Source organism: Chanodichthys erythropterus, chromosome 18, assembly GCF_024489055.1.
Source record: "Chanodichthys erythropterus isolate Z2021 chromosome 18, ASM2448905v1, whole genome shotgun sequence".
In the NCBI taxonomy this organism is placed as follows: Eukaryota; Metazoa; Chordata; class Actinopteri; order Cypriniformes; family Xenocyprididae; genus Chanodichthys; species Chanodichthys erythropterus.
Genome location: NC_090238.1, coordinates 19,564,934 through 19,588,129, shown reverse-complemented (window position 1 = coordinate 19,588,129; position 23,196 = coordinate 19,564,934). Strand labels below are relative to the sequence as shown.

Sequence of the window (23,196 nt, the reverse complement as noted above, 5' to 3'; positions counted from 1 at the left end):
CAGTATCTGAACAAGATGTCCAGGACCTCCAGCAAAACAAATAGGCCCACAACATTAAAGATCCAGCAGCAAATTTAACAGTGGGCATGGGGAACATTTTATCCCTGTTTGCACCAAACCCATCTGGTGGGTTTGCTGCAAAAAAGCTCGTTTTTAGTTTCATCTGACCATAGAAGCCGGTCCCTTTTGAAATTCCAGTCATGTCTGACAACTGAATATGATGGAGATTGTTTCTGGATGAGAGCAGAGGATTTTTCTTGAAACCCTCCTGAATAACATGGGGATGTAGGTGCTGTTTGGTAATTTTTTTAGGCTTTCTGAGACTCAAGACTCAACTAATCTCTGCATTTCTCCAGCTGTGATCCTTGGAGACTCTTTGGCCACTCAAACTTTCCTCCTCACTGCGCATTAGGACGATTTAGACACATTTCCTCTTCCAGAAAGATTTGTAACATTTTTAGTTGATTTGAACTTCTTAATTATTGCCCTGATGGTGGAAATGGGGATTTTCAATGCTTCAGCTATTTTCTTACAGCCACTTTCTATTTTGTGAAGCTCAACAATCTTTTGCTGCACATCAGAACTGGACAATTTCATGCTCCTAGTCACCCTGGTGTGCTAAAAAAAAAAAAATTAAATATGAATGGGAATATACTTCAAAGATATTTTAATCATAAGAATTTCTAGGGGTGCCAATAATTGTGGCCAACATGTAATGGAGAAAAACATTTATTTTAGGGTTGTCAAAATTCATGCATGAAAGGGTTAATTAACCAAAATTAATTTTCTGATTTCAGAAATTTCAAAAACTATATGTTTAAAAAAATATTGAGGTGGAAAATTTTAAAATCTCATTTTTGTATATATTTATAGTTAAGATACTATGTTGGCCTAATGTGGCCATGAGAGAAAAAACATAACACCCAGGCATACTGAACATGCTTTTTAAGATTTTATTTGTTTAAAGTTGGTACAAAATGGTAGATCAGAAACATTCTCAGCACTTGTCTTATGCATTCTGATTTTTCAGAACACAGGGACACACTAACTCTCTTACACACACACACACACACACACACACTAGGATCAAGCAGACCGTTTAGACCAAAGTGACTAAAGACGTGTCAAAGAACACAAATAAACAGAAAATGAAAAGGAAAAAAAGCCCTTTACCCGTCGTCTCTACAGAGACAAACGAGCGATTAAACAGTCAAATGTGTCTAACAAATCTAGTGCGTTTGTTTAATACTTGAAAAAACACACAGGAGGAGATGGAGAATTATTTTGCTAATGAAGCATCCTCATATTTGAGGGAAAAAAGAGGTGCACAAGTGAAGGGCTAATATGTCTGTGGCGGGATCAAGCTTCATAGTCACTCATAGCACTTTGAGCAGAGTGTGGTTTAGATCTCCCCACACGCAACAGACCCCAGATCAGCTGTCTGGATCTGAAATACTTCATGAACACAAGCCCTGGTGGTCAGGATGGAGGAAACTCCCTGAGGTGAAAACTGCACCAGTATGCCGTGTCTGAGCGCTGTTCAGAACAGCAGGAACTGAACAAGCCGAGCCTGAACTCCTCTGGCGGAGAATCCACTTCACACAGTCCTGAGATTCTCAACCCTTCAGACTCAACGAATGCTCTCCAGATTCTTACACGTAACACAGTACAGCACATTTAACATTCGCTCAGTACATACTACAGCACATAAAATCAAAGTCAAAAACGTCATTACACGAATTCAAATATATTAGCGTACTTAGACACACATATACATACACATAAAGGGTTCTTTCTTTGAGGGGACCTCAAATTTGCTGAAAGAATAATAGAAGAAAAAATGATCATTCCAAAATCTCTAACTTCCTTTCTTCCATAGAACAAAAAAGATGTTAAGAAGAATGTCACAGCTGCTCTTTTCCACAGAATGAAAGTGTATGGGGAACAAGGGTTGTCATGACAGCTTTGTGAGGAAGAGATTGACATATAAGTTACTGACTGGAAAACATAACTATCTGCTTCTAATGTATGGAAACGAGAAGCTTAGGCTGTTATATGCATCTCCTTTTGTGTTTCCCAGAGTAAGAAAGATTTTTTTTTAAATATTACCATTCAAATGTTTGGGGTTAATACTTTTTAATATTTCTTAAAGTCTCTTATGCATTTATTGATCAAAAATACAGTAAAAACAATAATACGGTAATATTGTTTTCTATTTTAGTATATAATTTTATCATGTAACTTATTCCTGTGATAGTGTAGCTACTTTTCAGCATCATTACTCCAGTCTTCAGTGTCTCATGATCCTTCAGAAATCATTCTAATATACTGATTTGCTGTTCAAAAACATTGCTTATAATTGTCAATTTGGAAAAAGTATTAATTTATTTAAATCTTACCAACCCCAAAACTTTGAATGGTAGTTTAAGCATGAACTAATTCTTTAGTTCCTTGCACATGTGGGGCGTGTCATTCATTTTAGATATTACAATTTTTATTATTTCTATTTTAAACTGAACAAGGAACAAACAAACTTTAATCAAGTTCGCAGTAGCTGTTGGTACAAAACAAATTACATCTCAGTATGACCAGAGTAGAAAAGCAAATAAGAAACGTTAAAAAAAAGTTAGTGCTCCTTTTTGCACAAAGGATGGAAATTATTTCCCAATGTTCCCAAAAATATCCAAACAAGGGTGGGACTAAACTTATCTACACAGAAAAGGCTCAAACAGAAAACAGGGACCTTACGAACACTTATGCATAACACATTTTTATAAACACTTATGCATAACACATTTTTTCGAACACGCACGCATAGTCGCTGACAGGGCATGTAGTTTTGGCCTGTGCTTAAAGGGAGGTGAAGGTTTTTTTAGGCCTCTGGAGCTTTCTGGAGTTCAGCAAAAACATTTCTCTGAACATGACCTCATTGGTTCACTCACACAATCATATGTAGCCTATATAAATGAAGAACAAATGAGAGAAAATCTGAATGCTAGCAAAGGCTACAAGTGGAAGAGACTTACAATAAAGAACACAAAAAAACAGCTACATAGAACTTAACTCCCCAAAAACACACCTATAAATTTTTTATCTCTGATAAACATTGATAGCGTATAAATAAAAACATTAAGTATTTTTTTTAAGTTAGACATATATGGAAAATGGTTATCTGTAATCTAAATGTAGTTGCTTTGTGAAATGCTTCGAGTTACTGAATGAACGGAGTACAGACAGACCCATCTGTAAGCTCATCATAAACATACACGGAAGGAGTATTGCCTCTCTAATGCTGAATATTACCGTTAGCAAATAAACACTGTACACGCCACCATCTGTAATGGCCACGCCCACCACTTCAAATGACGAACAGAGCCACCCAATCACGTGGGTGTGCATGTGCTCTGCTGTTCTGAAGAGGTCTATTCCTTTTTATTTTTTTGCTTTTATTATCATTTTATTTGAAAATATATATTTTTGTTTATCTCTGTATTCGAAAAAGCAGTATAAAGGTCACTTACAAACCAGAAAGGGAAGGAAAAAAAAAAAACAGTCTGAGAGCGCAGAAAATGTCATCTTTATAAAATCAAATTATAGGAACAACAGAAAGAAACACCTGACTAATGTTTGTCAAATAGGGTTTCTAGGGCAAAAGGTCATAGGCATGTGTGTTTAGTCCACAGGCCCCTGGAAGATCAGTCTGATGTATCCCTGCTCGCCGCTGAGCTGCTGGGCGCAGAAAGGACATGCGGCGTGGAAGGTGTGCGTTCCGTGAGGAAGAGGGATTTGACTCCAATATGCTGCTGTTTTTTCTGAGCACACGTGGCCGCATGGGCTGAACGCATGAGTGGGAGGGGCTGCATCCAGATAAAACCCCGCCTCACAGCCCAGCCACAGAGGCACATAGGGCCCGCGAGCGCGACACATGGGACATTCCCGCTCCCGGCCCTCCCTTCCGTCTCGCTCTGCGTCGCGGTTGCCCCAGTTGTGGTAGCCATGAACGTGGCCGCAGTTTAGGTAGACCCAGGGCTGCTTCTCGTCAACGATGTCCTTCCTTCGCATGCTGGGGAAGGCGAGGGTGTTGAAACCCACGGGACACTGGGGACGAGCAGCATTCAGCTCTTGCCGGAGCGCCTCCAGGTGTTTGACGGTGGGGGTACGGGAAAGACCCTCAGCGGTACGCCACAAGAGAGTTGCTCCACAGAGATCGATCAAAGAGCCGTCCACCAACTCTTGAGTCTCATTGTCCACCTACAGAGATAAAGAGATACCAAAATAGCAAAGAGAAAAGGATTGAGTTATAAATAGAGCCATTATCCATGCTTTTAAAACAAATTCTGTGTGATTAAATCAAATCAAAGGCAGATCTTATCAGTAGATGTAGTGCTGCAAAGTTTGCCTGCAGGGGGCAGTAAAGCCCCACCACTCTCTGTACAGTAATGATTCGTTTTTGATAAGCGGCAAAAAAATAATCCATCCATTTACTGCTTAAGAAGTCTGTCAGTATGATGTTACACAGACATAAATGTGCAAAATACACACCCTATGATCCATGCATTCATCCTGGAGACATAATTCACGGTTGCGACATAATTCACAGAGCCGTCCTTGATCAGCCTTTAGTTTGACCTTCACTATACTGCATTAGCCACACCCCACACACGCTTGCACAGCTGTATGGACACATGTGTGAATTGTGCAGTGTCTGTGTCTGAGCTGTGTTGTGTGAAGGTTACTGAAGTCAAGTGCAAATACGACACAGTTTTGTATTTGAGCAAGTGTGTATGTATGCGTGTATATAATATGTTGCCCTCAACATTTAAAGGGCACATTTCACATGTTCTGCATACAGCATTATTTTTAAAATAATAATAATAATAATAATAATAATGTATACAAATAAGGTACTAGAAATGATAGGAATAAAAATAAAGATATATAAATTGATATAATTATATAAATTTTAAATATATTTAATTATAAATAAATAAATATATATATATATAGCCAAATTTATTTAAACACCTTGAACATTTCATTCATTATTACAGTTAAAAAAAATACAAGATCTCAGAGTTAAACTGTGTCAGAAAAAAAATTTAATCTTGATGATGTCAGATAACACTTAAGCAAAACATGGTCAGGTCAAAGTGTCCGAATAATTTTTGGTACCAAATTTTTATCAATTTTAATGGTAGTCCACTGTATGAAGAATGTTGGGGTATAACATGTCACAGTTTACTTTATTTTGCAATCCTCACTTATATACACCCACTAGTAAAAAAAAAAAAAAATTATATCTAGTGTCTGAATTTTTGGTTTGACTGTGCTTGTGTGCATGTGCATGTGCGTGTATGTGTATGTGTATGTGTATGTGTATGTGTATGTGTATGTGTATGTGTATGTGTATGTGTATATATATATATATATATATATATATATATATATATATATATATATATATATATATATATATATATATATATATATATATATATATATATATATATATATATATATATATATATATATATATATATATATATATATATATATATATATATATATATATATATATATATATATATATATATATATATACACAGTACAGACCAAAAGTTTGGAACCATTAAGATTTTTAATGTTTTTAAAAGAAGTTTCGTCTGCTCACCAAGGCTACATTTATTTAATTAAAAATACAGTAAAAAAAACAGTAATATTGTGAAATATTATTACAATTTAAAATAACTGTGTACTATTTAAATATATTTGACAAAGTAATTTATTCCTCATCAAAATCATCCTGATCAAAGCTGAATTTTCACATGTTACTCCAGTCTTCAGGGTCACATGATCCTTCAGAAATCATTCTAATATGCTGATCTGCTGCTCAATAAACATTTATGATTATTTTAAATGTTGAAAACAGTTTTGTACTTTTTTTTCAGGATTCCTTGATGAATAGAAAGTTCAAAAGAACAGCATTTATCTGAAATACAAAGCTTCTGTAGCATTAGACACTACAGTTCAAAAGTTTGGGGTCAGTAAGAATTTTTATTTTTTTTGAAAAGAAATTAAAAGAAATGAATACTTTTATTCAGCAAGGATGCATTAAATGAATCAAAAGTGGCAGTAAAGACATTTATAATGTTACAAAAGATTAGATTTCAGATAAACACTGTTCTTTTCAACTTTCTATTCATCAAATAATCCTGAAAAAAAATATTGTACACAAATATTTTGTACAATTATACACATTAAATGTTTCTTGAGCAGCAGATCAGCATATTAGAATGATTTCTGGAGGATCATGTGACACTGAAGACTGGAGTAATGATACTGAAAATTCAGCTTTGCATCACAGGAATAAATTACTTTGTGAAATATATTCAAATAGAAAACAGTTATTTTAAATTGTAATAATATTTCACAATATTACTGTTTTTACTGTATTTTTAATTAAATAAATGTAGCCTTGGTGAGCAGACGAAACTTCTTTTAAAAACATTAAAAATCTTAGTGGTTCCAAACTTTTGGACTGTACTGTGTGTGTATGTGTATGTGTATGTGTATGTGTATGTGTATGTGTATGTGTATGTGTATGTGTATGTGTATATATATATATATATATATATATATATATATATATATATATATATATATATATATATATATATATATATATATATATATATATATATATATATATATATATATATATATATATATATATATATATATATATATATATATATATATAAATAATGTTTTAAAGGTGTCTCTTTCACTAATACTCACCAAGGCTGCACTGATTTGATCAAAAATACAGCAAATTAGTGAAAAATATTGTGAACTTTTATTACAATCTAAAGTATCTGTTTTATATAGTATTATTATTATTTTTCGGCACCCATTACCCCAGTATTCAGTCTCACGTGATCCTTGAGAAATCTAATATGTTGATTTGTTGCTCAAGAAACATTTATTATCAATGTTGAAAACGATTAGTTATGCTATATATTAACATTAATTTTAACATTAATAATTAATTTTTTCAGGATTCTTCAGGACCTTTGATCAATTTAATCCATCCTTGCTCAATAAAAGTACTGATTTCTTACTGACCCCTAATTTTTGCACAGTAGTGTACATGTGCATTATTATTGCTTCGCAAAGAAAGTAAATCAACAACTCAAATGTTCTTTTTTAACTAATTTAAATCACTAGAATCTGCTTACTTGAGAACTGAATGTATTGATAAATGTCCTAACTACTGAACTACTTGACTGTTTCAACAGCATCAGGCCAGAGTCTGAGCCATTGAGCTTGACCCTGATTTGTTCTGAGCCAGTAAACCCGGACGTCTCTCCACAGCAGCACAGTCGAGCAGTGTTTGCCCAGCACTGAGGCAGCATTAGATCCATGTTTAGCCAGCACTGAACCATCAGCAGGACTCCTCAAGAGCAGGATATGAACAGAAATCAGGAGCGTGTTTGTTCTGCCCGTGACAACCCAGATTAATGGGGCGCCTCTGAGCCTCTGGACTGTGAGTGCATGCGTATCAGAGAGAGTGTTTGAGTTGTGCACCAAGAATACATAAGCAGTTTGATTTGTGTTCCTCAATATGGCCAAACACATCATGGCCCCCATGCATATCTAGGAGTCTTTACAAGCCTATATTTGTCCAGATAACAACTAAAGATAATTACTTGTCAAGAGCGCGGGAGGAAAGTGTTGAAAGTGGTAGTTCTCATTGGGCCTCCTGTTTGACGCACTTAACAAATCAACTCCAGATCATCTTACAGCTTTGTGTTACATAGGACAGGGCAAAACAGTCTCGCCTGGGCCGTTACTGTGGCAACAGCATCCCAGAGCAACCGGTCAATGACACCAGACCACTCCAACGTCCCATCTTGCAGGAAACCATATGATTGTTTAATAATGCATTACAACTTCCACAAATGCTGCTTCATAAACACTAGCTGATATTTATGGCCTTATGATTTGAAACAGAGTACATGTATCCAATAGGACTGGGCAGTATGATGTTTATACCTTGTTTTTGGCGGTAGAAATGTGTCAGCTGGTAGCAATTACGCTATACCATTTAAATTTGGTAACTGTGGTAAGATTTTAAAAAGCTATGCTAATTTACTGAATCATGAAAAATAGGTAACATAGTTATGTCATCAAAAATTATTTTTGGGGTTAAATATGCAGAAAAAAAAGTCCTTTTGTAAAGAGTATGTATTTATGTATGTATATGAATATTCAGTCAAGAGTTAGTTCACCCAAAAATTAATTAATTAATTATTCACCCTCATGTCGCTCCACACCCGTAAGACCTTCGTTCGTCTTCGCAACACAAATTAAGATATTTTGATGAAATCTGAGAGGTTTTTTTATCCTCCATTGAAAGCAACGAAACTACCAAATTCAAGGTCCAGAAAAGTAGTAAAAACATTGTTAAAATAGTCAACGTGACCTCAGTAGTTCAACCTTAATATTATGAAGCGACGAGATGAACGAAGGTCTTACGGGTGTGGAACAATATGAGGGTGAGTAATTAATGACACAAATTTCATTTTCGAGTAAAATAACCCTTTAAATGGCTCTCTTTATGAATGGGCCATTGAATCGTTGGTTCACCCGATTGATTCGTTAAATTTTAACGCATTATTTTTCCCCATAACTAATTCATTAAATTAACATGTTAAATCAACAGCCCGTGTGGGTGAATGAGTATATGTATGTGTGTGTTTAATAAAGGAGCACTGACCATTTTCCCTCGCTGCTGAGCAGAGCGCGTCTCTCTCAGGGTGAACACGTTTCCGCACACCGAAATCTCTCTCCAAACGCCGGGTTTGGAGTCCTCTGTGAAACCGTGACGAGGGTGCATTACTAACACACCGTTAGTAGTCAGACCGTCCATCTGTCCATCCGACGTCTTCCACTTTGCTGCTTTCTCCTGTAAGAAAAAAAAAAAACTGAATTTTATTTAGTTCACCTAAAAAGGAAAATTGGAAACTAAACACTGGAGACCATTGAGTTCCACTGTATGGACACAAAGGAAAAAAAAAAAAAACTACCGAGATATTTCTTAAAATGTCTTCTTTTATGTTCTACAGAAGTAAATATTGCTGTAATACAACATTCAAATCCTTCATGAAGTTGATAACCCATTTCAGAAAGAGGCTACCTGTGTATTTAAATATATTCCGATTCCAAATCTGTTTACATTGGAGATTTGGACATATTGGGTCTAACATCAGGTGTCTACGCTGCTCAAAAGTTTCTCATGCCCTGTCTTCATAGAAGCTCAAGTTACACTTTCTTGCTCTCTCACCCCTAGGAAGATGTTCTTGGAGGAGTCGAATCCGGCGGCATAGATGCGGGCGGTGTAAGGGGGCGTTCGCTGACACATGATCCGGCATGCGAAGCGAGATATGGTGCTCTGAACTGACTGAGTATCAGAGTTACTCTGACTCCCGGGAACAGTGTCGGTCACCACAAAATCTATAGGATTCTCAGTTGAGCGGCCAATCTGAGATGCAGAGAGAGTTTAAACATCAAACACTGCATACAAATTTGTAAACTTCCATCACTGTACACAATTATAGGAAGACTATAGGATATACACAATCAAAGTAGATGACAGTGACACCTCTTTTCTGCCTAGTGACAGCATTAATTCCGGCTGTGAGATTAATGGACGTTTTGAAAACAGTCCAAAAGGACAGTAGAGCACAGTCAGCAGTGAGAATGTACCTGAAACATGTCTGTATTGCTGTCTTGAGTGTACTCTACCACCACCGTCTGTACTCGGGACAACGTGTAGGAAATACTGTGCTGATCCTTGTTACTTATGGCCTAAGGAAACAGGAAGAGAGATGATAAAATATAGCATGCTGAAGTCAAAATAGACACTGCCCAAGAAATCAGCACTTAACCACCATTAAATGACTACAACTTGAAAAAAATAAAAAACTCTTTCTTTTTTTCTTCCAAAGTTTATTGGGCAACCGGCTGAAAGCTGTTTGTGACTTATGTGTGTAAATGTGCGAGATTGTGACACAGAGGGGTTATTCATGAGCTCAACAGTATCCAGATGATACAGCTCAAACTCACCTAGTGTTTTAATTCAAAACTTTCCCAGAACCAAAATGTCTCTAACTGCTGATTCTTTTGGAGGGTGGAGGATGTGTGTGCTTACCTTGGCTGCCTGAGGGGTGCAGGCTACGTGTACAGTGCTGGGTTTGACACCGCTGGATTTGGGCCTTTTGAAGAGTGCAAACCTGCTCTTCCTTCTGCCGCGGTCCCCATTGGGCAGAGAGCCATTATACCTGCAGAAAGAGAGGGAGTGAGAAGTTCAACTGAAAGCACCTGCACACAACATATACAGTCAATTCAGCCACAGGCAACAGGTGGAGAACAAAACGGACACAAGCGCTCACAAAAGCAGAAACAAACAAAAGCTGTATGGCAGATATTCAATCTAATTCTTTTCTAAGGAAAAGCAAACAACCATTTAGGTTGTTATCTGGAACTAAAACCTAATCCCAAAAATTACACAAAAAACATTCCACTCCTCATTAAAATATATATTTAGCTGTGATGACTTACTGAACTTAACAACCCCCATGGCAGCAGTTTCTAGGTTGCAAGGCTGATAACATTTATGAAGGCTAATATGAACAGGGGAATCATGTGTAGGTGGTCAGTGTCCACAGAGACTGGATTTCCATGATGACCAGAGTTCGTAACTACAGTGATACATTATGTCACATGTAATTTGGTGTTTATATGTGGTCTGAAATTCAGTTTAAAATCTGATCTATGAAAAGGTGTCAGTCTGAATGGTGAAACTGGATTTCAAGTAGTTTCCTTCATTATTGAGGGCACAACAAGTAACAAACACAAAGTGCAGTAGTGTCCACAACTGTCCGAATTCACTCATTGACTCATTAGTGGCATATGCTTTTGACACAGCACATGCATAAACATGTTATTTGTTTGTAAATATAGTAGTGCATCTGAAAGTTTGGGATCAGTACAATTTTCAATGTTTTTAAAATAAGTTTCATATGCTCACCAAGGCTTCATTTATTTGATCAAAAAAACTGTTAATATTTAACAATATAAATGTTTTTACTATATAAAATGACTATTTTATTAATTTGTTTTTTAAATTTTCTTATTCCTGTGATGCAAAGCGGAATTTTCAACATCATTATTCCAGTCTTCAGTGTCACATGATTCTTCAGAGATGCTGGTGCCCAAGAAACATTTCCACAATGTCATTTACTGTCTCATGGTGTAATGCCGTCACTTCTGTTGCCATTACTAATGGACATACACCAGATCTGAATAAATGGATCTGATATTATCACTTACAAATTGGTAGTATGGACATTCATCACTAAAGATCAAAGCTGCATTTAAAAAATAAATCAGATCCGTGCGCAGTGTGTATGTACACTACATGAAGTATTATTAACTACACCTGCTGTGCATTGTGATTTTCTCTTTGGAGGTTTCTTCTCAGACCTCCACCCACTTACTCACTGCCCAAGTGAACAGCACACAGACACACTGTCTGTAATGTGATGATGTAGTTCAAATGTTGTGTGTTTGGTATTGTGTGGGTTTGGGCTTTAAATGCACAACATTGGACTTCATTAAGTCTCTGACTGATTTAACATGAGCTTGCTGAAGGCATGCACTGACGTTGTTGAGTGCATTCTCAACATATTTTGGCAAACCACATTATCGCAATGTACTCTATAAACAGGCTAAACAAGCTGGCCGATTGTGTTCTCCTGAGCCTTCTCTCACAAAACTACACTTTCTCTTACATGGAGATCAGAAAAGTAAAAGACATCTGGGGTTTTCCACCATGTGACATCTTCAGCTTGAGTAAGTCTAAACTTAAAAATAAAATACATTCCTACTTTAAGACAGAGACTTTTTCTGTGATCATCTCAAGAACTGATGCATGGGGAAAAAACAGTGAGTCAGAACGAACAGGGAATTTCATGGATTTAAAACATGATGCATGTACACACGCAAGAACCGTGCTGAGTATTTCCACAGCTGAGATTTCTCGTCTACAACGCATTCCTTCAGAAAACACTCCGGAAACGACAGAGGGAGGGAAACCCCCCTGGAGTGGTGAAGATGAAGAAAGTCTTTCAGTGTCAGCTGTTGCTGGGAGGAGAGAGAGTGACAAGCAGAGGGAAAACAAGGTGGTGAAGGAAAATGAGCCGCCTCATCAGTAGACTGACTCATGGAACAGTGTGTGGTCAAATGTAGGTTATAAGCTCAAGAGAGCTCTGTTAGAGCTAGAAGCTCAGTAACCAAACTTACGTAACACAAATATCATTCCCAAAAACATTCAGCAGAATTCATATGCGTCTATATCGAGATTAAAAACAGAAGAAAACATCCACACAATTAGGGTTAGATGATTTTGGGAAAAAACTAATTGGGATTTTTCTAGGGCTGCCCCCTAATAGTCGACTTACCGTTAGTTAACAAGAAGAGGCATAGTCAACTAAAATTTTATTAATCCCTAAATTGCAGGAAAAAAAATTCACAGGAAATGGCATAGTCACATAGTTTGGACGGACAGATCGTTAACAGCTGATCTATGTGGTAATCGGGCAGGACATCCAAACGCTTGCTATCATTCATCATCCTCAAATATGACTTATCACCTGAAACAGGTAAGTAGTAGCAACTTTACATGGCCGCTCGCTTTAAAGTTAACCTAGTAAAATGTGGGCTATTCAAGTGTTTGTGCAGAGTGCAAAAGCTGAATAGTAGCACGCTTACTGCATGACAGCCAACATGGAAGCGATCACTTGCAGTTAAAATACATACAGATAAGAGTAATACATCTTTTGAATCTATGAAGAGTTTACTTTTATTAGTGTGCACTCACAATAACAACAAAACTTTGTGCTTTTGTAAAATAATGAAAGCAAACAGTGTGCGATTTCTGCCATCTCTCTCTGTGAATTTGAGCACGAAAAAAAAAAAAAACGAAACTCCATGTAAACTTGCCTCAAAGACATTAAAAATATATCTATAGAAAGCGAAATACCTACTTTTAAATGAACAAATTCAAATGGAAAACATCTCAGGTTATGTAATCCGTATGAAACGGGCATAGGCATCCACTACTGCGGAGATGACGAGAAAGGATAGTCAACTTCGTCACTGTCGCCGAAAATACAGAAAACACTTGTTTATCAATAAAATGTTAAAGCAGTCTCCTTGCTGTTTTTCCCCGATGCATTCATAATCATTACTTCTGGCGGTGCACTGTGGCAAGCTTTATGTGTGCGCTTGAGCGCTGATTAAGCTATGTAGGCATTAAAAGGCTCTTAATTATAATTTATATGGTTTATTAATAAATGTGCGATTAGTTGACTAATCGCTTAAAATTAACAACTACTAATCAACCAGAAAAATCTTTAGTCGAGGGCAGCCCTAGATTTTTCTGATAAAAACTGTGACTGCAATACATTTTTTTTTTTTTTTTTAATCCAGGTTTGCTGTGCTTGTTTGTAAGGCTGTACAATTTGGCAATTTTATATCAATATGACTATAAAAGCAATAATAATAATTATTATTATTATTTTAATTGTTGTTTTTATCATTATTACTACTACTAAAAAAAATATAAATTCCAACAAAGAAAAAGATCATTGTAATCTTGTAATTTTTCACCGCAAAAAAAATAACGTAAAATTTTATATTACTTTAGATTTAGATTTTCAAAACGTTAAACCTTCAAACTATTATTTTAAGGGGAAAAAAGCAGAGAACCCTTAAAGCTTCTCTTTTGTTGATAAGCACTTCTCATTTCAAATTTGGGAAGATGTTTGCCGCATATCACATTCCCAAATGCATATTACAGCGACCCAACTCAGAGCAGATGCAGAGATGAAGTTTGTGTGAAGCAGAATTTAAAGCAAACCGGCCGATAACGAGCTGCTGTGTAAGAACACAGTGTCATGCTTCACTATAAAACATGCATCGCATATATTTATTTAATTAAACCGCACTAAGCCATATCATGATTTAGTTTTTATTCTAATTAATCATGCAGCCCTACACTCAAGGTACCTAAAACCACAGTTTAGCAGTAACACAACACTTAGATCAGCTGGAACTCAACACAATAATGGAGGTGAGTCCTCCATGTACTTCAGGATGAGAATCTAATCCAATCCATGACCCCAGAGAACATCTAATCAAAGAAGTTAATACACAAAAACCTCTTTTAGACGCCAGTTGGTCATGTGATGGTATAGCGCAGTGTATCACATAGAAGGCTGTTCTGCAAATGTAAGTCAATGAAGTGCATTGATACTCCAACACCACATTGAAAACCACTTTGTTTTCTAACTGAGGGCTGCATTGTTCCCTTAAACATGCATCACCCTCACATTTTGCCCACAATGACATTACTAACAACAACACCAACCACCAAAAACCTCATGGCAGCTGACTTTTTTGAGAAACACACAAGAAAACGCAAGCATGCACATGCAAAGTTGTCACTAAGCATTAGAAGCATTACAAACTATTAACTCCGGCATGACAGATGCCTGCTGTTCCAGAGTCAAAAGGTCAGAAGGCCTTACCCGAGCACAATGAGTTCTCCGTATTTGACTGGCACTTTGGTTGACGACGTGGAGATGTTTTCCTGGTCGGGGGAGAACATGGATGCAGTGTGTGTGGGGGAGGGGGTTCTTTCCGCTCCCAATGTGAACGCAACACCACCACACACACTCAGCTCTCAGCTCTGTCTCCTCTTCATCACCATCATCATCCTCATCATCACTGCAACTGTACAAAACAGAAAGAAACCTGTAAGAAAACTGTTAAGTGGCTATTTTTAGTGCGTTTTAAGCTGACATATCATTTAGGTTAGTAAACCACAGGAAGGAATTATAAAACTGCACTAGGCACCATTTAAACTGCTTAAGTGATGTTTGGTGGCCCATTTTCTACAGTCTCAACCACACTTCCTCGTTGTAACCTGACTTACAGTATGCTATGTACTCTCAGACATGAGATTAAGGTTGCTAACAAGATCTAAAGGACAAACGGGGAAGATGGTGATCAGCTAAATGCAAACAAACTCATGCAGCTTAACACCTAGCAAATGTTCTCTTTCTCAACTGAGAGCAACTTTACAATCTCACAACCAAAAAGAAACCATACAATATGAGTTGAGACTGTAGGTCTTTACGCAAAGTTCAGCTCAATCTGCATTTCATGTGAAACCTGGCCAAAGTGACCTTCTCACTAAACCGTGATTTGAAAGCTTTGTCCCTGAAAATTCAGACAGCATATGCACGTCTTACTGAGGTAGGTCCTATCCGATCAGTGATGTCCCAAATTTGGAATCACTAAGGAACAGCATGTAAAACAACCAGTGAATATCTCATCCTGTCAATGGCACATTGTCAACATGAAATTTTATTAAAGGAAAATGTAAATAAACATTAAATGAAAATGAATTGCAAAATAAAAAAATAAAATAAATGTTTGGTGCAACTTCATTCTATCCATCAAGTATTATATTTGCTAAAACAATGCCTAAATAGCTATTTGGCTATGGATTAAGATTATCTGTTTGCCTGCACAGCCTAATAGGCCATTCACACCAAGGACAATATATACACACTATATACTATAGCTGTATATAACACAGTTATCGTTATTGTTATCGTTCTTGGTGTGAACGGAACTTAAACTAGGGGTGTGCTCAAATAGTCGAATATTCGATCTGTAATTAATGTTCGAAAAATAAAAATACTATTTGAATTTTACTATGTTGCTTTGTTCGACCTAAATGCAGTGATACCATGATAAATCCTAAGCACCAAAACTCCCAGTTATAACTATATGCACTGGGTGGCGCTGTGGAGCGTGTTTAACAAATGTATTTGATCATCACATAACGTTGTCATCTGCCTGCGAAGTTTGGAATTACTTAGATGAAAATGATCTTACAAAATGGAATTACTTTTGATCGAATGAATTAATGAGACCGAGTTATCATAATATCACTACCATAATGAGAAAGCACATGAAATCAAAACACCCGTTGAATGAGGAAAGTATGAAAGCCAGTAAAAAAAAAAAAAAAAAAAAAACAGTAATTGCGACTTTTTATATCAGAATTCTGACTTTTTCCCCCTCACAATTATGTTCTAAAGTCAGAATTGAGTGATATGAACTCGCAATTGCATGATATATTCTGATTTGTCTCACAATTCTGACTTTTTTCCTCAAAATTGCGAGTTTATCTCTCAGAATTCTGACTTTATATCATGCAATTGCAAGTTGCGAGTTTATATCTCGCAATTCTGACTTGAGCCGAGAAGATAACTTATCTGACAGCAAAATGATCTCGAGACAAACTTCCTTTAAGTTTTGTTGAGGGAGACATATTTACGAACAGAAAACAAAAAAGTGATGCTGTTAGAAACATAGCTTATCACACCGTTTTCTTTGTGTCTCTGCAACGTCTGTCAGCGTATAGCGTTTTCTCAGCTGGACACGTGGATATTATTGTTTTTTATTGTTAACATGAACATGTGAAACAATATAAACACGATAACCATATTCTGACTCGAGTGTATTATGTACGTTTTGTTGGATAACTGGCGGTCTGCTTTATTAGCGTTCACACTGCTTGAGCTTAAATGCTTTTGTTCTTTATATTTTTTGTTTACACACACTGTTTAATGTTTTGAACTAAAAGAAAACCTTAAAATATAACGTAAGCTTGTTGTGTATATTGCGTAATCGTAAGCTTGTGAAATGTTTACAAAATCTTGAGGAATTAAAAAAAATAACGTCTTTCTCTTCAACCTCATTTAAATAAATAATTCTTCGAATATTCGTTTTTTTACGAGCCCAAATATTCGAATACAATATTTTAGAAAAATGCCTATCCCTCCCTATCCCTAATTAAAACAAACTATTTTTTTAAACTTTGGAAAAATATGAACCAATGGGACCAGGACTCTGTGTTAAAGGATTGGTTCACTTAAAAATGAAAATTACCCCAAGATTTACTCACCCTCAAGCCATCCCAGTGTATAAGACTTTCTTCTTTCCAATGAACAATGATGATGAGCTTTTTTAATAAATATCCTGACGTGTCTAAGCTTTATAATGGCAGTGAATGGGGTTAACGAGTTTGAAGCTCAAGAAAGTGCATCCATCCATCATAGACCTACTCCACATGACTCTGGGGGGATAATAAAGGCCTTCTGAAGGGAAGTGATGCATTTGTGTAAGAAAAATATCCATATTTAACAAGTCATAAAGTAAAATATCTAGCTTCCACCAAACCACCTTGTGTATTCAACTTATGAAGAAAAAGTGTATTTATTTGTAAATAATAGTATTTATATTTATTGCGTCAGGATATTTATTAATATAACTTTGATTGTGTTCATCAGAAAGAAGAAAGTCATACACCTAGGATGGCTTGAGGGTGAGTAAAACCAAAGTCCCCTTAAGACAAGTCATTTCACTCGGCGGCCATCTTTGAAACGCCTCTCGGGCATCCTGGGCATCATGCAATCTGTTTGAATGGAGAAACATCAAATTCTCCAAAACTGTTCACCAACCTTATGATTAAATTTCATATAATCTAACAACAACCGGCTCATAAATTTAGTTTCTAAACGCTCGAATCATGACAAAAAAAAAAAAATTCAGGCTGGATCAAGCTAATGCGCATGCGCAGACCTAAATGCGCATCTCTTCTCTTGTTTCTATAGAAACCGGTGATTCTAACGGCTGCTGAAGTGACGCAATGACTTTACCAGTCGGCGATTAGCTCTTATTTAGAAGGCGGGACTTATTCCGACATATTGCACATTACACTTTCTCCCATTCAAAACAATATGAGTGACTCGTCTTGTGTTATTCTATAGACTTTGGTAAAGCTTGGGGTAGGCTAATTTTCATTTTGAACTAATCCTTTAAGTAAAAGGCTTCCATATTGATGTTTTTCATAATGTGCACTAAAGAACCATTCAAAATACGACCAAGAACATACAATTAATTAGGCTTCGATTTTGATGTTTTTTCATGTTGGCTTTAACTTAGCTAATTTGTATATGGGAGCTCTGTCTCTTCATGTCCATCTTCTCATTCTTTGTCCCTAAACAGCGATGCCAGCAACTCTGGGGATTCTCACCCTCTTCCGTTCCTCCATCCAAAGAGTCTTCTTTTTTCACACCTCTCTCCATCCTCCCACAGCGATCCCTGTCCCACATACCAGACTGTTGCTATGGGCTTAAAATGTGTGTGTTACTGCTGGACCTCTAAGTCACTTACTTTAAGGGTGTAGCAGAGAATGTGGTCAAACAATCCCTGTATAATACTTTAACAAGGACTATGAGTGTTAATGGGCCACATGTATATACTGCACTGATAAATTCCTCACCGACAGAAAATCAACACCTGCCCCATGGACACAATCCTAATAAAACCATCAAAGCATGTGGTCTAAATGGCATCCACAGCACATGAAGTGCTAACAGGTGTTAGACAGAGCTGTTAACTTCTCATATAACAGGGCAAAATGACCTTTAGGACAATTAAGCAGTCACAAAATTTCAGTGTGCTGCTTTTCCGTTGTTTTTCTATGTAAACATGCTAGAATGACAAATTTGACCATTGTGCTCGCATCTAGGATTCTTTCTAAAGCTTTCTAACACCACAGCAAGCATTCAAGTTAAAAGTAGTTACACTTTTTAAAACCTAGACCTTGAGTCCACCACACAAAAGCAGCACAAAATGACTTAACACTGGAGCAGCCACATAGCATATCATTCCTGAACTGTTTAATACAACGGAAGTGAGGTCATCAAGGATTTTGGAACATGCTAGCATGACAGAGTTTGATTATCCCTGTAGTAATTACTTGAATAAAAGTGCTTTTAACATTATTATGAGTACACAAATCATCTAAGAAACTTATTTAGAAAAACGTATTCAGAATGGCTGGAGGAAGAAAAGAAGTTTGACTAATAATCTGCATTTCGTACTAACAAGTGACCACAGAACAGGAAGTCAATGCTGCTTACAGAGGAAAAGAAAGAGGTGTTTTCAGTGGCAACACTACTCGCATCCCTTCCTACACCAGTTTAGTTGTCACACTATTGTACCATGAAGTATAATAACAGCAGTTCTTCCTGTTCTTAGAAATCACACCATTTACACACAACCCTGAGAGAAGGGGGTGAGAGCTTGAACCCTGTCTCAACTGTTCATCAGTTAGTATCAGGCATGAAAATTCAGTAATATTAAGGACAAACCAGCTAACTATATTTACACATCTATTTGTTGCAAAACAGATCATTCTAAAACCACTTAAGTAATTTGCAGCAATGCAAAGTGAGAGAGAGAAAACAATAGGAAACAAGAACAAAAATTGTTTTGTAAGGTCATCAGATTTATGTATCGCACATACGTGCTGATTTCTCAGATATTTCGCTCTTTCCTTCATCTCTCGGTTTCACACACAAAACCACCTCACAAAATCAGTAAAATAACTGACACTTTCAATACCTGCTACCATCTCATCTTATCTCACTGCAGAAAATAGATTCTATTTTATGAAACCCCCAAGTGAAAGAGTTACATAAAGGGTCACATGGTTATAGTTTTACCTCAGACACTAAATAACAATAGATAGAGATAGAAAGAGAGAGAGAGAGAGAGAGAGAGAGAGAGAGAGAGAGAGAGAGAGAGAGAAAGAGAGAGAAAGAGAAAGAGAGAGAGAGAGAGAGAGACAGTTAGTTCAGAGAGCTATTATACAGTCAGCAACTGTACCAAAATACAGTACAGGACAGATGCACACCCTGTTTCACACACACCCCTGCTGTTTTTGTCCTGATTTGTCTCGCACTGCCTCTCTGTATGACCTGAAAAATAACCCGACCCCATGAGGAGTGAGACAGACCGGGTTTAGCGTTAAGCCTGAACAGAACTGTGACTGAGAGATAAACTCCTGATCACCCACAAATGGTTTCAGAGCTGAGATATCAACAACTCTCAGCCCACGGTTTTCATAAATCAAAAAGAACTGAATATAGTTCAACTTTGAGAACAGAGCTAACCAGTTCATAATAAATCTTCAGTGTGCACAGATATTCATTACTACAGCTCAGGTTGGGCTTAAGGCCCAGTAACCACAGCAGCTTGTCTTAATTTCCGCAACTTTACTACAAATATGGACTCTTCAGATGATGCATGAAGCATGATGTGATTTCACTTTAAAGCTGAATCAGATTCCCACTGAATTCAATTTAAAGCAAGCTTCACCATTAAAATCACTCATACTTAACCCTAACTCCAAGTATTACATTTTACAGTGTTGTTTTAATATTTATCCCTCTCTCACTTCCTTATACGACCAAAGGGCTGAGACTATCCCAGTAGCCTAGTCCAAATGCAGGGGAAAACACCATGGACATGTGGTCAGTCCATTGCAGTATTCTACTGTAGTTAGGGATGTATGGATCAAACTTTTTATTTTTTAGTATCTGTCGGTAAGGAGTCATGATCCGATACTTGTATTTTCCTTAAGTTATTAAAGTTATTAAAGACCCCCTGTGGTGAAAAACAAGTTTTTAAATGTTGTTTATACATGTATGTGGTGTTTTTAATATGCTTTAAGACAAACCATGTGCAAATTCTTAAAAGTGCCATCGAACGTTTTTTTTACAAGATGTATTATAAGTCTAAGGTGTCTCCTGAATGTGTCTGTGAAGTTTCAGCTCAAAATACCCCATAGATTTTTTTTTATTAATTTTTTTTAACTGCCTATTTTGAGGCATAATTAGAAATGCACCGATTCATGCTGCGGCCCCTTTAAATCACGTGCTCTCCGCCCCATCCTGAGCTCTCGACTCTATATACATTGCATAAACAAAGTTCACACAGCTAATATAACCCTCAAAATGGATCTTTACAAAGTGTTCGTCATGCAGCATGTCTAATCGTGTAAGTATAGTATTTATTTGGATGTTTACATTTGATTCTGAATGAGTTTGATAGTGCTCCATGGCTAAAGCTAACATTACACACTGTTGGAGAGATTTATAAAGAATGAAGTTGTGTTTATGAATTATACAGACTGCAAGTGTTTAAAAATGAAAATAACGACAGTCTTGTCTCCGTGAATACAGTAAGAAATGATGGTAACTTTAACCACACTAAACAGTACATTAGCAACATGCTAACGAAACATTTAGAAAGACAATTTACAAATATCACTAAAAATATCATGATATCATGGATCATATCAGTTATTATCGCTCCATCTGCCATTTTTCACTATTGTTCTTGCTTGCTTACCTAGTCTGATGATTCAGCTGTGCACAGATCCAGACATTAATACTGCCTGCCCTTGTGTAATGCCTTGAACATGGGCTGGCATATGCAAATATTGGGGTCATACATATTAATGATCCCGACTGTTACGTAACAGTCGGTGTTATGTTGAGATTCGCCTGTTCTTCTGAGGTCTTTTAAATAAATGAGATTTATATAAGAAGGAGGAAACAATGGAGTCTGAGACTCACTGTATGTCATTTCCATGCAATGAACTCTTGTTATTCAACTATGCCGAGGTAAATTCAATTTTCAATTCGATGGCACCTTTAACTCAACACCATTCCTGAGTATTTTTTCTTTATAACTGCAGTGAACCAAAAATCTGAAATTGCCCTTGTTCTTTACATCACAAATATGTTGTAACCAATCCCTTCAACATGCGGATGGTCTTTATGCTGCAAAGTGGGGTGGAGGGGGGTCTTGAGAAGCCAGGTTATCCTTGTATATTTTTCTGTTGATATGAAATATCGGGTACATTTAGCAATATAGTGGGTGAATATGATGTAAATTATGATGTCATGATGAACTATATACCCTTCTACACTGACGTTTTAAGTTGTTCAAAGCATTTCTAAGGATACTGATTTTTAGAAGACAGACTGAGATGGTGAAGGGGAACAAATGTTTTGTGTAACATTAGCAACACATTATTAGCTGTTTGATAATGTAGTCAAGCAAAAAACTAATATTTATTACCATTATGTGTCTGATATTGCAATGTATAAAACACATTACCATTCTGATAAATAGACTTTTAGGCGACCCTGTATTATTCACTCTTCCACTTCTTCTGAACCAGTTTCTGGTTCAAACATATATGGCTGAATTAAACCAGTATTTCCACTTGCCATTGCGCAGTGTTTATTACAGTAAAGTTGATCGAGTTGATCAGGATTGTGTGATTCTGAGCTTGTGTGCTAATCTGCATATTCACTGATCTGCATATATTAAGTGAAGTGGGTGTAGAGTTACATTCAAGCTATTTCAAAGGCATGAAGTCATTTTTTCACAGGGAAACAAATTTTACATTTAATTTAAATATGTAATTTTTATGAGTTTGATGATTGACTACAAGGGGACTTTAAAATCAATACAATGTAGAAATAGCAGTGCAGGGACTTTCTCAGGGACAGGGGCTCAAATGTAAAAAAAGAGACATCTTTCACTACAGAGTAATTCCAACATAATTATTACTAGAGAAAATATATTTATACCCCATAGTATACCACACATATAGATAAGATAGATATGATAGGGTAAGATGATAGGATAAGGTAAGATATTGGTTGAAGTAAAAATCTGTTACAATGGTAGACTTTGTAAACAGACTCAATCATCAACTGTCAATGGACTGTATGGTCAGACTGTATGTACAATAAACAGAATAACTGTAAATAAATTACTTCCGAGTGATTCGTTACAAAAGAGAGTCTCAGATATGCTAAACACGGAAGCCCGAACATGCGTGTGTGACACACTAGAACAGACCTCATTCATGCACCCAAATTGAGCCGCTTCTATTTCTTTTAAATGGCACCTACTACACGACACCTGCACGACAGCTTATAAGAGCTGATACCTAAAAAAAAAATAATAGATCAGCTCGGGACATCCCTAAATATAGTATCTATTTACATTTTTAAATATATAGTGTTGATTTTGTTATGTGCTCTTCTATATTTCTATTTATTTCAGTTTTAAGTTAGGTATTTTAGTATTTAAATTATTTCAAACTTGTTTTATTTTGGTAAC

General features: G+C 36.4%; 1 protein-coding gene across 5 annotated transcripts in view; it reads right to left on the bottom strand.

Annotated features, from left to right (window-relative positions):
* Nucleotides 1-946: 946 nt before the first annotated feature.
* The window catches only part of peli1b (pellino E3 ubiquitin protein ligase 1b), a 32,408-nt gene continuing 10,158 nt past the window's right edge, over nt 947-23,196 (bottom strand). For 4 of the 5 annotated variants that reach the window (XM_067367692.1, XM_067367694.1, XM_067367691.1 and 1 more), the window contains 6 exons: nt 14,655-14,859; nt 10,214-10,343; nt 9,769-9,870; nt 9,347-9,544; nt 8,780-8,968; nt 947-4,251 (listed from right to left, as the gene is read on the bottom strand). In XM_067367692.1, coding sequence (XP_067223793.1) covers nt 3,673-4,251; nt 8,780-8,968; nt 9,347-9,544; nt 9,769-9,870; nt 10,214-10,343; nt 14,655-14,734 — 1,278 coding nt within the window. In that variant the 5' untranslated portion in view covers nt 14,735-14,859 and the 3' untranslated portion in view covers nt 947-3,672. The remainder of the gene's footprint in view (nt 4,252-8,779; nt 8,969-9,346; nt 9,545-9,768; nt 9,871-10,213; nt 10,344-14,654; nt 14,860-23,196) is intronic. The other variant, XM_067367695.1, reaches the window with a different exon arrangement.